Genomic DNA, 12,526 nt, shown 5'->3' with positions numbered 1-12,526 from the left:
TGTAATTTAATAATAAATTTATACTTATAGAATTTACATTTTTTTTTTACTCACTCATACCATATTATTATCAAATATAATAAATTATATCATACTTTAGACCTCTTTTCGGACCGGAGAGGAACTGGTTTTTTTTTTTTTGTTGTTTTCATTTGGAGGAGTGGGAGACAACCTCCATAAGTGCTCAGAACTGCATGGGACATGTGGCAAAAACACAATACCACCTTGCCATGGTGGTGGTTGAGATGGAGACATTTTTTGAATAGAGGGTAGGGGAGTAGAGGGTAAGCAGTGGAACAGGTAGAGACTGGGAATGGAAGAAAAACAGAGCAAAAAGGGGAAGAGAGAGATGGCTGGAAGGAGGGAGTTTAAGATGATGATGATCTGAGCATTAGATAGAGAAGAAGGAGGAGACCGGAGGAGTGTGACAAAGAAAGGGATTCGAGAAGAAGAGAGTTGCAGAAAACGAGTTTTTGGAAGGAGCCAGAGACTGAAAAAAAAAGAAGAAAGAAAAACAGAGCAAAGAAAGGGAGAACTAGAGGGTTATAAGGGAGTGATTTCAAGAGAGTGAGGTAATGGAAGATAGATCAGATAAGAGACATTAAGAAAAGAGAAGATTCGGATTCTAGTTTAGGGGGAACATTTTCCGATGATGAGCTGTTAGAGAGGATCCATTGGGGAGCTTGAGGGAAAAAAGGAGAGTTGTGAGTCTACTGATATTCTTGCAAGGAAAACAAGAAAAACTGTGAGATAGAGAGAGTAGGAGCAGAGGAAAAAGAATTGGGAAGCTGGACGAAAAAAGTCTTGCTCGAGGAAAGGCCTCCCAAGTAAGGTCTTTGTGAACCTCACATTTCCTCATTTTCATATCATTCTCCTACATTTTTCTGCGGATTCTTGGGTGTAATTTTATTGTTTGGTTTGGACATTAAGGATTTTTAGTCTGTTTGGCTGAATCTGTTTGTTTGCATACATGCTCTATTTGATTTTATCTTGGTTTCCTTGACTCCTCCTGTAAGTAGTTGATGCATGACTCCATCCCTGGACTTGATATATATAAGAATCATGCTTGCTTTCTTTGCTAAATCCACCTGTTCCTAGCTCTTTGACAATTCATGAAAAAGAGCTAAGTTCATACTCTGTTTTTGATTTTTTTTTTTATTCTTCTCTATTTATTGCTATGTTTCTTGTTGATGGTGGAATGATATCATCAATGGCCGGGCTATGGTTGGAGAAAATGAGAATTTTTTTTTTATTTGCTGAAAGTGGAGTTCTACTCTTCCACTTGTGCTTGCGGAAGCTAACCAAAACTTACTGAATTTTCATTGTTGTTAGTGGATTCTTGGAGACTGAATTTTTAATGGAGTTTAGGTGATATTGTGGGCTGCATATGGTGGTTTTTATGGTGAGAATCCAGTGAGGGAATGTAGTTGAATTTGAGTGCATGTTTCAATAAAGAATGTGACTGAATTTCCAATGGTAAAAAGATGAATTTTGGTGGTTGCATAAGGTGTATTGGCGGTTGAATTTTCAGTGGAGTTTAGGTGATATTATGGATCGCATATGGTGGTAGTGAGGGAATGTAGCTGAATTTCAGTGCGTGTTTCAATAGAGAATGTGGTTGAAGTTTCAATGTTAAAAAAATGAATTTCGATAGCTGCATAAGGTGTATTGGCAGCTAAATTTTTAATGGAGTTAAGGGGAAATTGTGGTTGCATAATGAAGATTCTTATGGCTGAACATTAAGGAAGTTGTGGTTTCATAATGGATAATTCTTGTAATTGTTTAAAGTGGATACAATATGGGAAGTTTAATGGTTGAAAGTGGTAGCCATCAAATGGTTTTCTGGTGGTTGAAATAATGTAGAATATATGGCTACATGAGTGTGTGCTTTAGTGGATAATGCTCTTGAATTTTTTTATGCCATTTTGAGCCGAGATGAAAACTTGATTTTAATGGAGATTTCCATCACCTTTCAATGATGAAAGCTTATATTTATGAAGAGATTGTAGCTACTTGATGCTTTGATCTAAAGAAGTTTCAGCAGCACACCAGAGTTCTACCCATTCCTACCAGCATCTCTCTACCCTGAGACTCACTCCCACATGGCTATGCACGGCCACCTTCCAGTGCACTACCCTAAAGGTCAAATGTCATCCTTTTAATTTTTCATATTTTTGTGTCAAAATTTAATTTTCAAAACTTAATTTTTTAAATAATTTTCAAAACTCCAATTTTCAAAACTTCGATTTTCAAATAATTTATAAAATTTCAATTTTCAAACACATACATATATATCAAATTATCCAACAAAATAACTTTAAAATGTTTATTATACTTCTAATTACATGTTTTTCTTATATTTTCATAAGTTTTAATAAATTTTAAACTTATCAATTTTTTTTTTCAAAATATATCGATATATCTGTAAAATCAAAGTATCGATATATCCATAATTATCGATTTTTCTTTATCACTGGGTGAGAGCGTCTTAGTGAGAGAAATATAAACAAAAATTGATAGTGGTAAGAGAAAATTAGTGCAATCTCGATGATAACAAAATAAAACTAACTTAAAATTAGTAAGATAGAAAAAAAAAAGTCAAGGAAATTAGATAAAATTGTAAAAATTAGAGGAAAATGATTTTTTATGTTTAGTTTTTGTGAAAGAAAATAAAATATAATTAAAATTAAATAAAAGTTTATATATATATTTAAATTATTTAATGTTTATATAAAAAATTTAATTAAATAAAATAATATATAAAAATAATTTATTTATTTTATTTTATTTTATTTTTTAATTTTCAGCTACTACTTTTCCTTTTTATTTTCTCTTCATCACATTTTCTCTCAATTTTTTTTGGAATAAAACATAGAGAAAAGACGAAAAGAGACATTTGGAGGAAAATAGACCAGAGGGATATGGTGGTTTTGGAGGAAAATAAATTGAGGTAAAGACGTTAAAAAAAGAAAAAGAAAAAAGGAAGAAGTTAATAGCAGGGTTATTTTTGAAATTTTGAGTTGCTTGGGATTCATCGTCTGTCCAAATAGTCCATATTTGAAAGAGTCGCAGAAATTTGAGACGAAATTCACAGAATAATGTCCAAGAATGGAGGCATTGAATATTAATAAATCCACCCCACCCGTTTTCAACAACCCTCCCTCCTCTTCTCTCTGCATATGCGCTTCACTTGATAGTTGATACTACTAGCCTCTCAGTCCAGGCGCATTTTAGCCAACAATGGTGCACCCAGTGGCTGAGGCCAACGAGCAGAGCCCCTTTGGCTCGCTCTCTCCCTCCGAGTTCTACGCTCGTCACTCGGTCACTCACTCCTCCGAGTACATCACCAACTCCAGGGGCATGAAGCTCTTCACGCAGTCCTGGACTCCCCTCCCTCCTACTAAAATTATCGGTACTCTTGCCGTCGTCCACGGTTTCACCGGCGAGTCCAGCTGGTTTCTCCAGCTCACGGCCGTCCATTTCACCAAAGCCGGTTTCGCCACCTGCGCCATCGATCACCAGGGCCACGGCTTCTCCGACGGCCTCGTTGCCCATATCCCCGACATCAACCCTGTCGTCGATGACTGCATCGCCTTCTTCGACTCCTTCCGTGCCCGCCACGCGCCATCCCTCCCCTCCTTCCTCTACTCCGAGTCCCTCGGCGGGGCCATCGCCCTCCTCATCACTCTCCGCCGCGGACCTAGCCGCCCCTGGGACGGCCTCGTGCTTAACGGCGCCATGTGCGGAATAAGCCCCAAGTTCAAACCCCCTTGGCCATTAGAGCACTTTCTGTTCCTCTTGGCCGCCGTGGTCCCCACGTGGCGCGTGGTGCCCACGCGCGGCGCCTTGCCGCAGTTGTCGTTCAAGGTGGAGTGGAAGCGGAACCTGGCCCTGGCGAGCCCGCGCCGTCCGGTGGCGAGGCCGAGAGCCGCCACAGCGCAGGAGCTTCTGAGAGTGTGCCGAGAGATCCAAAACAGATACGGTGAGATGGAGGTGCCGTTTCTAGTGGTGCACGGCGCCGATGACGTGGTGTGCGATCCGGCGTGCGTGGAGGAGCTGTACCGACGCGCCCCGAGTAAGGATAAGACGCTGAAGATCTACCCCGATATGATCCACCAGTTGGTGGGTGAGCCTGATGAGAATGTAGAGTTGGTGTTTGGGGACATCGTCGAGTGGCTTCGAACCAGAGCCGAAAGTGCCGCTGCCGGTGGTGGAGATGGTGGCGCGTAGGCGCCGTTGATGCCAATTATAAGTTATAACATGCCGTGTCATATACTAGTTTATGCCTTTAAAATAAGCTGTATGCTTCAACTCTTTTTCAGTTCTGATAAGTGATATAAGGGTATCGATCATTGTGAGACAAATAATCTATACCTACATTTTTAATGTTCTGGGATGTAAACCAATATTTCTCAATTCTACATCAGAGCTGGAGGAGGGTTTTCTGAATCCTTACATATATTTTATGTTGTTCTTAATTTTATTCCAGAGGAGACGTTTTAGCACTCAAGTTTGCTAATTTCTCTTGGAATGTGAAGGTGTGGTTGTATCACTACTGAGGTTGGAGGGGTACTGGGTGATGGAAATGGAAACCAAGATGATGACAGAAGGAGGTGGTGGTTGGAAAACGTCAAGGAAATGACTCTTCCACCAACCAGATTTAATGGTTGGAAAGAGAAATATGTGAAACACCATGGATGTGGTTAGAAGTTGGAAATTAGAGCATAAGAGTGAACCTCATAAATGTGAATGAGGGTACATGCTTATGGTGATCTGGGCTGTGTTGGCTTCCAGCCTAAGAATGAAATATGGGATCCAGCATAGATTTAACCTGAAAATGGCATTTTGTAATTCTAATAATGAGCCCACAAACTCTAAAGTCTTGAACTGTGCTATTGTTTCCTAAGATGGGCTTTCCTAACATTCATGAAGTTTCTCGAGGAACTGTGGCCAAGCCTCTAAGATCTGATGGGGTTTTTATAGAAGTTTGTTTGTTGATCACTTGCTCTGGGTAAATCCCAGGTAAAGTGCCACATGACTTGGTCTTCTAACCTATTCCAACTAACACATGGCCGAATTTCATGAGGTAGGGACATAGGGAGAGCAAAAGCAGCTCTGACAAACACCTGGAGAGAGAGAGACACATAGGAGTGGACCTTGCAACATCTTGGAACAGGTGAGTTGACACATCCAACCTGGTTAGATCCTATTCTTTGGTTTTACAGACAATTTTCTGATATTTTTTGTAAAGAAATTATGTAAACTCTTTGTTTATTTTATGCATGTCTATACTCTGTTTTGTTTCTTGCCATAGATAACTGCTCATTGCTTTGATTTGGTGACATATTTCTTTTACTTCTTTTTTTTCTCTAGGAATAATGGATGGGTTTTTTGCTGGGATGGATTGTAGATTAAGGGTTTCTATAACTGATTCTATTATGATGTCAATTTTGCACTCTGCAATGGATAAAGCCCATGAAAAAGTCAAGTCCAAAGAAGGAGATATAGGGCGTTTGAATGAGATAACAAAGTTTTACGAATTGGCAATAATGCAATTGGAAGGTTGTTTGAATTTTGTCGAAGAAGAGATGGACAACTACATCCCTGAAAGCTGCCATGAAAAGATGCTCCTGGATGTGAAAGAAATTAGAGACCGGCTTCGAGGACGTCTTAAGGAAACTGAGTTTGCTCTCTCAGAGAAGGATAGAGAGTTAACTGAGAGGTTAGAGAATGAGTTGAAGCTTAGGCAAGCATTGGAACTAAAAGAAGCAGAGTTAATCTCCCTTTGTACTGACCTTGAGGTTGAAAAAACAAAGAGTGAGGGCCTTCAAGAGTTTATTTTGAGCAATCGGATAAGTGGGGATGAAAATAGAGAAGGTGAGCTTTGTGAATTAAAGAATAATGTAGATCAGAGGGTTTGGAATATTAAACAAAAGCTTGAGGATGAGCGGATGAATATAACAAGTGGGATGAGGAAGGTCAACCAGGCCCCTTCCACTCTGGTAAATCTTGAGGCTGATTCTGGACTGGGAGACAAGGAACAGGGTTGGTCTATTGAAAGTAATGAAATTGAGCTTTGTGAGAAGGTGAACGATAGTGAGAGCGAGCGCTCAAATTATTCCATCAGGCCAGAAGTGAACATAGGATTCGATCAAATGAGCTCGGAACTAGAGAGCCTAAGAGAAGCTTTGGACGTTACTTTTGGAAAGATGCAGAATGCAATTTTCTTGTCTGAGGTGGGAACAATAGAGCAGCAATGGAGGTGGACTATTGAGAAAGACACAATATCCATCTTGACTAAAGGCTTCATGAGGGATTTTGGGGAGAATTTTGAAGGGGAAATGAGGAAGTGCAAAAAGCAAGCTTCTCTTTTCTTCTTAAGTGAGCAATGGACTGATTTAGTGAATGATATTACTATTTTGCGTGATGAACTTGTGCCTCTTGGTGGTCAAAATGAGGTGCAGATAAATAGTACCAACCATCATGAAACTTTAGCTCCTTCATCCCAAACAAATACTGGGTTTAAGATCTCTCAACATGCAAGAGAAAACCGTTTACCAGAATGCAAAATTTATGGCAAACCTGATAATTCCTCCTCAAAGGTTGAAGAATTGGACCATATGGAAAAGGCACTTGAAGAGGATCTAGAAGGGGACAGAAGCCACCTTGTTGCAAAGATGATAAAGAGCCATGAATCCATTATCAGGAAAAAATGTGAAGAGCTGAATTTGGTGAAGGGAGAAATTCTCCGAGAGAAGGGACTTTCATCTCGCAGGAGTGACAAGGATCCTGATGATCCAAAAAGAAGGATTGAAGAAGTTATTGTAAAATTGAACAATTTAATCAAATGGAAATCTGAGTTAGGTGAAACTTTTCATGATGATTTTGGCATCCATGAGGAGCAAAATTTTCCTGAGAAAAGGTTATCAAGACTTGATATAACTGATCAATTGGAAATGGGAATTGATACTTTAGAAGATGTTATGGAGAAAGTGGGTAGCGATACAGTTTCTCTTGCAGGAGATGAAGAACTGCAGACTGAGATAAAGAAACTAAAGCAAGATGTGGAAGATTTAGCTTTGCAATCCATGATAATGGAAGCAACTAACGTCATTCTTTTTAAAGGATTGATGAAAGAATTTTATATCAAGTTCTATAATCATGATGCGGAGACCCTGATAAGGGAGTGTATATGTCGGGACATCTTTAGGGAAATGGTCATTGATTGGAACCAGAACCTTGAAAGCAGTGAAGCTGAAGCCCAGATCCGGGAAGAAATATATTACATTATCTTCAATGAAGCAGTTAAGGATTTTGGCTGTACTCATGCCTTTGCATTAGCAAAAAATCAGGGTGCCAAAGCTGGTGTTAGCTGTCTGGAAGACTCAGCATCTACAAATATGTTGTTGCATAACTTGGAGGGCATAATAAGGGAGGATGTATATGCAGTTTTCATCATGGAAATGGTTGAGGAATGGAACAAGGTCATAGAAAGTTATAAGTCTGAGAGTCTTCTTAGGGAAGATATATATTGGATTGTCTTTGATGAGACTATAAAAGATATTGTGAACATCTCCAATTCCCCATTAAGTCAACAGCAAGGGGTTAGAGTTCTGGACAATTCTCTGTGCAACTTCCCATTTACCAATGAGTTATCTCAAAGTTTAGAAACCCTAGTGAAGGAGGACATTTGTATGGTTTTCCTCAAGGAAATGGTTCAGAATTGGAGAATGGATATAGATGCTTATAACATGGGGAGCCTCATTGAGGAAGATATATATAAATATGTCATTGTTGAGGCAATGAAAGATGCTTATATCTTTCCAAGAGAATCTGAAGGCCAGAATCCAGAAAATTTTCCAGGCAACTTGTTCTCTGCTAACAAGTTATATGGAATTGAAGAGGAAAGTGGAGATGGAAGTTTGATTCAGAAACTAAATTCACTGCTAAAATCTTTTTATATGGGGGAAGACTTGATGCTGAGTGCAAGCTCTAAATTAAAGGAACATAATGCATATATTAACCTTGTGGGGTTGCGATGTGGATGGTTGAAGTGGGATGACTTGTTTGAAGAGCTGTTGACTGAGGAGGAAAGCATGATCAGTTCTGTAATTAGCAAAATAGAGAAGACTTTGCAGCAGTTAATTATGAGTAAGGATCTATTGAGCAACTTGGGTTCTAGTATAGGCATAGATGTAGGCAATTTGGTAAAGGTTCATGATCAGATGACTCCTATTGAAGGTGTTGCACGTGATGAAGTGCACCCATGCCCACCAAAAGAAACACAGTCAGACCCATCTAATTTTGCGTTCTCCAATTTCATTGGATTTCCACAACTACTTGTGGATTTTGAGGATGCAGTTAACAAAAAATTGAGAACAAATGCTTTGAGGTACTTAGATTTTGGATGAATTTCTACTGTTTTATGAACATGCAATTCAAACATTTGATCAGATCCCCTTGTTGGTTTTATTGTCAAGACTCTGCAGAACCATTTTTGTATTTGTTTCTATTTTATTAAACAAAGTGTGCTAAATCTTTATGATGATTAGGCATTTTGTAAGGACTTGAATTAATCATTGTTTCATAGTTGAAATCATGTTTAATTGTAGATGACAACTTTCATTAGATTTTTGCGTCCATAATATGATGATTATATTTTCTTTTCCTAAGATAGCAATCCTGCTCTCACTACATCACCACCACCACCACCACCACCACTTGAAGAGAGATCTTTCACCTATATATATGTTGCTGCATGAGAATGGAACTTTTTTATGTTACAAGGATTTGATGACATCAAAATTAGTATAAAGAACTGAAAAGCATTTCCCACAAGCAAATTTAGCTATGATTTCAATTTATACTTAAAAATAAACGTACCTCTACATGAGCTAACAACTCCTTTGTGCCTCTTACAGGTTGGATGAGGTAAAAAATAAATTAGAATCACTTGTTGAACTCATTGCCTCACTAAGCCAAAAAGAGTCGCTTTACAGGAATGCTTTTATGAGGAGGTGCCATAATCTCCAGAAGGCTGAAATTGAGGTTCCAAAATACAATTACAGTTTGCATTTCTTTTACGTTCATGATTAGCAGATGGAGTTATTTTGAATTTTGGCTTGTAAGTTTTCAAACTGAAATTTATTTTTCTAAAGATGGTGGCATGTTCCATTTAGGTGGATCTGTTGGGTGATCAAGTGGATGTTCTTCTGGGCCTACTTGAGAGAATATACTTGACACTGGATCGGTATTCACCAGTTTTGCAGCAATATTTTGAGGTGAGCTATGTTCATAATGTTGAAAATGTTTTATATTTTCATGTGGTGGTACTAAAATGTCTAGTCCAGTCAGAAACATCTGATCATCAGCCAATGATTTTAACCCAGACCTCACAAAAACTGAGCAGCTCATATTCCATATCTTTGCGAAAATTGTGAATTCCTCAGGTCATGGCCTTACCACCAGCATTTGTAGTAAGTTATATTTCCTAGCTTCCAACCATAGGAAGGTTTTGGGTTCCTCTTGTTCTGAAAGGGAAATTATATTCACAGCCTTCATCTTTTTTCAATCTTGAAAGTTTGTTCTTTTTTTGATCAGAAACAAAGAAAATTATATTAATAGAAGAAAAGATGCAAGAGAAAGAGAAGAAAACAAGAGAAGGATGAGAGGTCCTTCCCACAAAAACAAAAACTGAACAAAGTAGAAACCACCCAACTTTAGAAAAGTGAAAACAAAGAGAAACCCCAACACTCTCAACTTTTGAAGCGCAAATCGCAGCCCAGTTGAGTTGTAAAACACTTAGAGGAACTCCTTTAAAAGCTGCAGTACAAGAGGCCCAAAGAGAGGAAAAGAACGGGATTACCTACAAAGGGATGGGAAGGGGGTAAAACCTTTTTTATCTTTTGCATTTCAATCAATTCAAGATCCAATTTTTGAATTAAAAAATAATTTGAAAAAAGTATAACAATAATTGATCCACACAATGGACACTGTATATTAAATCTACTAGATTTAAAAAAAAAGATACATAGTTTTACTTGATATCAGCCCCTACATTCTTCTTTCACGTCCATGATGCAACACCTTTTACTCCTTAGTCGTCAATCCCATGATGACTTCCAAGAATAATCTTGAAAATTTTGAAAGTTAGGAGTTTTAAGGCAAAGTAATGACTATCTCTTCATTATCTCATCAACAACAAATCAAAGTCCCTAGAGTAAGCATATGAAAGGTAAAATTACCAAAAGGTACATTTTAAAACATTAAAAATCACGAAATTGGATGAAATTTGGCTGAGCATGCAACTGCATGTAGGAGGGCACTTGAATGCTGGTGGGACATTCAAATGCACAATAGGTGGTGTTTGAGCGTTCCCTTATGGACATTCAAATATCCCTCCTCCCTTTGCCTTTTTGGCTGTTTTCTTGTGTATTTTGCTTTGAATTTCCATTTCATGGCATTTTAAATAGCTAGTGCGTTGTCATAAGATTGAATGCCTACTTACTTCCATTGAAATAATCTTTCAAACATCTCAAACTCAATCATGATGGTAGAGACCCAAGAAAGTAAGTAGTGTGGGAAGCAATGTATGAATGGAACAAAATTGTCAATCTAATTTAAAGCATTAACAAGTCTAATGTTGACAGAAGTTAGGCTCAAGCCTAAAAATAAGCTTTTAGGCTAATCTCCTGGAATCTTTTAGGATTGGGCCTCTGATATCACTTTCATTTCTTGCACATCCATTTAAACCTAACTATAAAAGGCTGGTGCTTGCTTTTTCGCTTTTCAGTTTTCCAAGCGTCCAAACTTGTGGTTCTGGTATTGCTACCAATGTTCAAAACTATGGCTGCTATACTTTTTCATAGAAAAATGCCAGAAAATGCAATGAAATCAAAACTGTCTTTTTTTGGTAATGAATTTAGGCAGGGCATGAAATGAAAAATAATTTTTTTTTTCATTAGAACCAACCGTTTTCCCCTCTATGACATGTTCCAAAGGATGTAAGCAGAAATATGAGGCATACCCTCAATAGTTCAGCTGTATTTGAATCATAGTTGCGGCAGAACATCAATGAGAAGACTTATTGTGCTGTGCACTCGTCGCGTTCTATACCTAGTTAGCAAGCACACAACACTTGTAGCCATACATATATTTATGCATGCATATCAGCTGATGTCTGCTTGAATTTCTTAAGGAGATGTGTTTTTAAGTAGCTGTGGTTTTGTTCAGGTCTCGGACATCTTGAAGTTGATCAGGAATGTATTAATTGGCACGGCTGCTTAGTTTTCAAGTCCAAAGAAAGTGAATCAGATTGGTCCTTGAGGGAGTAGAGAGGAGAAAGCATTTTGAGAACAATTGCCATGTTGCAAATTTCAAAGCTTTCAAGCTGAGTAGCTCTGCCTAAAACTTTGCCCATAGGGAAAACTATGAAATGGGGCCTCATCCAATGCCAATTTGCAGCTGTAGAACTTCATTCTCTCTGTTATTGTTTCTACAATTGCACTTTTTGATTATCATTCGTTAAATATTTGAATACCCTGCTTGTTCAAGGAAACTTTTAGAGATTAGCCCCACCTCTTATTTGGTAGCTTGGAATTTATTATTCTAAACCAGACAGGGAGCATTCCACTCAACTATCACCGTTAGGTTCTTTGAACGCATGCAGTGTTCTTTCCGATCTCTATGTATTTCACCACTCCATCGAAAGTTCCCTCTACCCTTACCATACTCTACCTTGGTAGTTTTCACCACCTGTCTAGGGTTAGGATTTGACGATGGACTTAAAAAATCACCTACAGACCCTTTACGTCCAATCATTCCAGATGATACTTGCATTCTCTGTATTACCACAGACTGTTGACCTAGAGCTAATTGATGCTTATTCCTTAGACACCTTCATTACTTCTTCTTCAAGAGCAGAAGTTCATGATCCATGAGCCTTCTACCTCCATGCAGTATTGCTTCGTCAGGCTTTCACCCAATTATAGTTGTCTCTAATCCTTTATGGTATTAGAGCCACATGCAATTTATAGTTGTAAAAAAAAAAAAAATTGTTTTTAAAAATTTGTGTTTATTTGGTAATTATTCTCTACAAGTAATTTTTTAAAATAAAATAAATAATAATAATAATTTCAAGCAACAAGTATAAAGTTGGAGTCTATTCCATGGTATGATTTCAAAATAGTTTTTAATTTAAAAAATAAAAAACTATTTTTAAAATAAAAATTTATAATAAGGAATAACAATTTGTTTTCATTAATTTTTAACTTTCAAAACATCATATAAACCAAATAAAGTGTGTTATGATTTTTTCTTTTTTCATTTTCATCAACTAACATAAAAAAATTTCAAATAGGATTTTTTTTTTTAATTATACTTGTTTTTATGATTTTTTTAAAAATTCTAATTATAGATATTATTTTAATTTAGAAGGGTAAGATCAAATATTATTTTAATTTAAAAGAATAATATATTTGAAAATAATAAGGGAAGTCACTAAAAATGATTTTTTCATTTATTTTTA

The 12,526-nt window shown here is 37.4% G+C and overlaps 2 protein-coding genes across 2 annotated transcripts; both read left to right on the top strand.

Annotated features, from left to right (window-relative positions):
* The first annotated feature begins 2,939 nt into the window (after positions 1-2,939).
* LOC100261504 (caffeoylshikimate esterase) lies at positions 2,940-4,459 on the top strand. The gene has a single exon (XM_002274851.5). It carries the CDS (start codon positions 3,241-3,243, stop codon positions 4,228-4,230), a length of 990 nt encoding a protein of 329 aa, XP_002274887.1. The 5' UTR covers positions 2,940-3,240; the 3' UTR covers positions 4,231-4,459.
* Positions 4,460-4,571: 112 nt separating this feature from the next.
* Positions 4,572-11,557, top strand: LOC104881115 (uncharacterized). Its single transcript, XM_010660104.3, has 5 exons — positions 4,572-5,176; positions 5,374-8,392; positions 8,922-9,048; positions 9,180-9,281; positions 11,233-11,557. Exons 2-5 carry the CDS (start codon positions 5,379-5,381, stop codon positions 11,284-11,286), a joined length of 3,297 nt encoding a protein of 1,098 aa, XP_010658406.1. The 5' UTR covers positions 4,572-5,176; positions 5,374-5,378; the 3' UTR covers positions 11,287-11,557.
* Positions 11,558-12,526: the final 969 nt, after the last annotated feature.

This window comes from Vitis vinifera, chromosome 13, assembly GCF_030704535.1.
Source record: "Vitis vinifera cultivar Pinot Noir 40024 chromosome 13, ASM3070453v1".
Lineage (NCBI taxonomy): Eukaryota > Viridiplantae > Streptophyta > Magnoliopsida > Vitales > Vitaceae > Vitis > Vitis vinifera.
The sequence above is the reverse complement of the archived record's forward strand: the minus strand, read 5'-3'. Positions and strand labels throughout refer to the sequence as shown.

Bases quoted from the DNA above. Each gene is read 5' to 3' on its own strand.
- LOC104881115 (XM_010660104.3), top strand. From the start codon at position 5,379: ATGGATGGGTTTTTTGCTGGGATGGATTGTAGATTAAGGGTTTCTATA. The intron at 8,393-8,921 runs GTACTTAGATTT...TGCCTCTTACAG, and splicing joins TTGAGAACAAATGCTTTGAG to GTTGGATGAGGTAAAAAATA. The intron at 9,049-9,179 runs GTTCCAAAATAC...TGTTCCATTTAG, and splicing joins TCCAGAAGGCTGAAATTGAG to GTGGATCTGTTGGGTGATCA.
- LOC100261504 (XM_002274851.5), top strand. From the start codon at position 3,241: ATGGTGCACCCAGTGGCTGAGGCCAACGAGCAGAGCCCCTTTGGCTCG.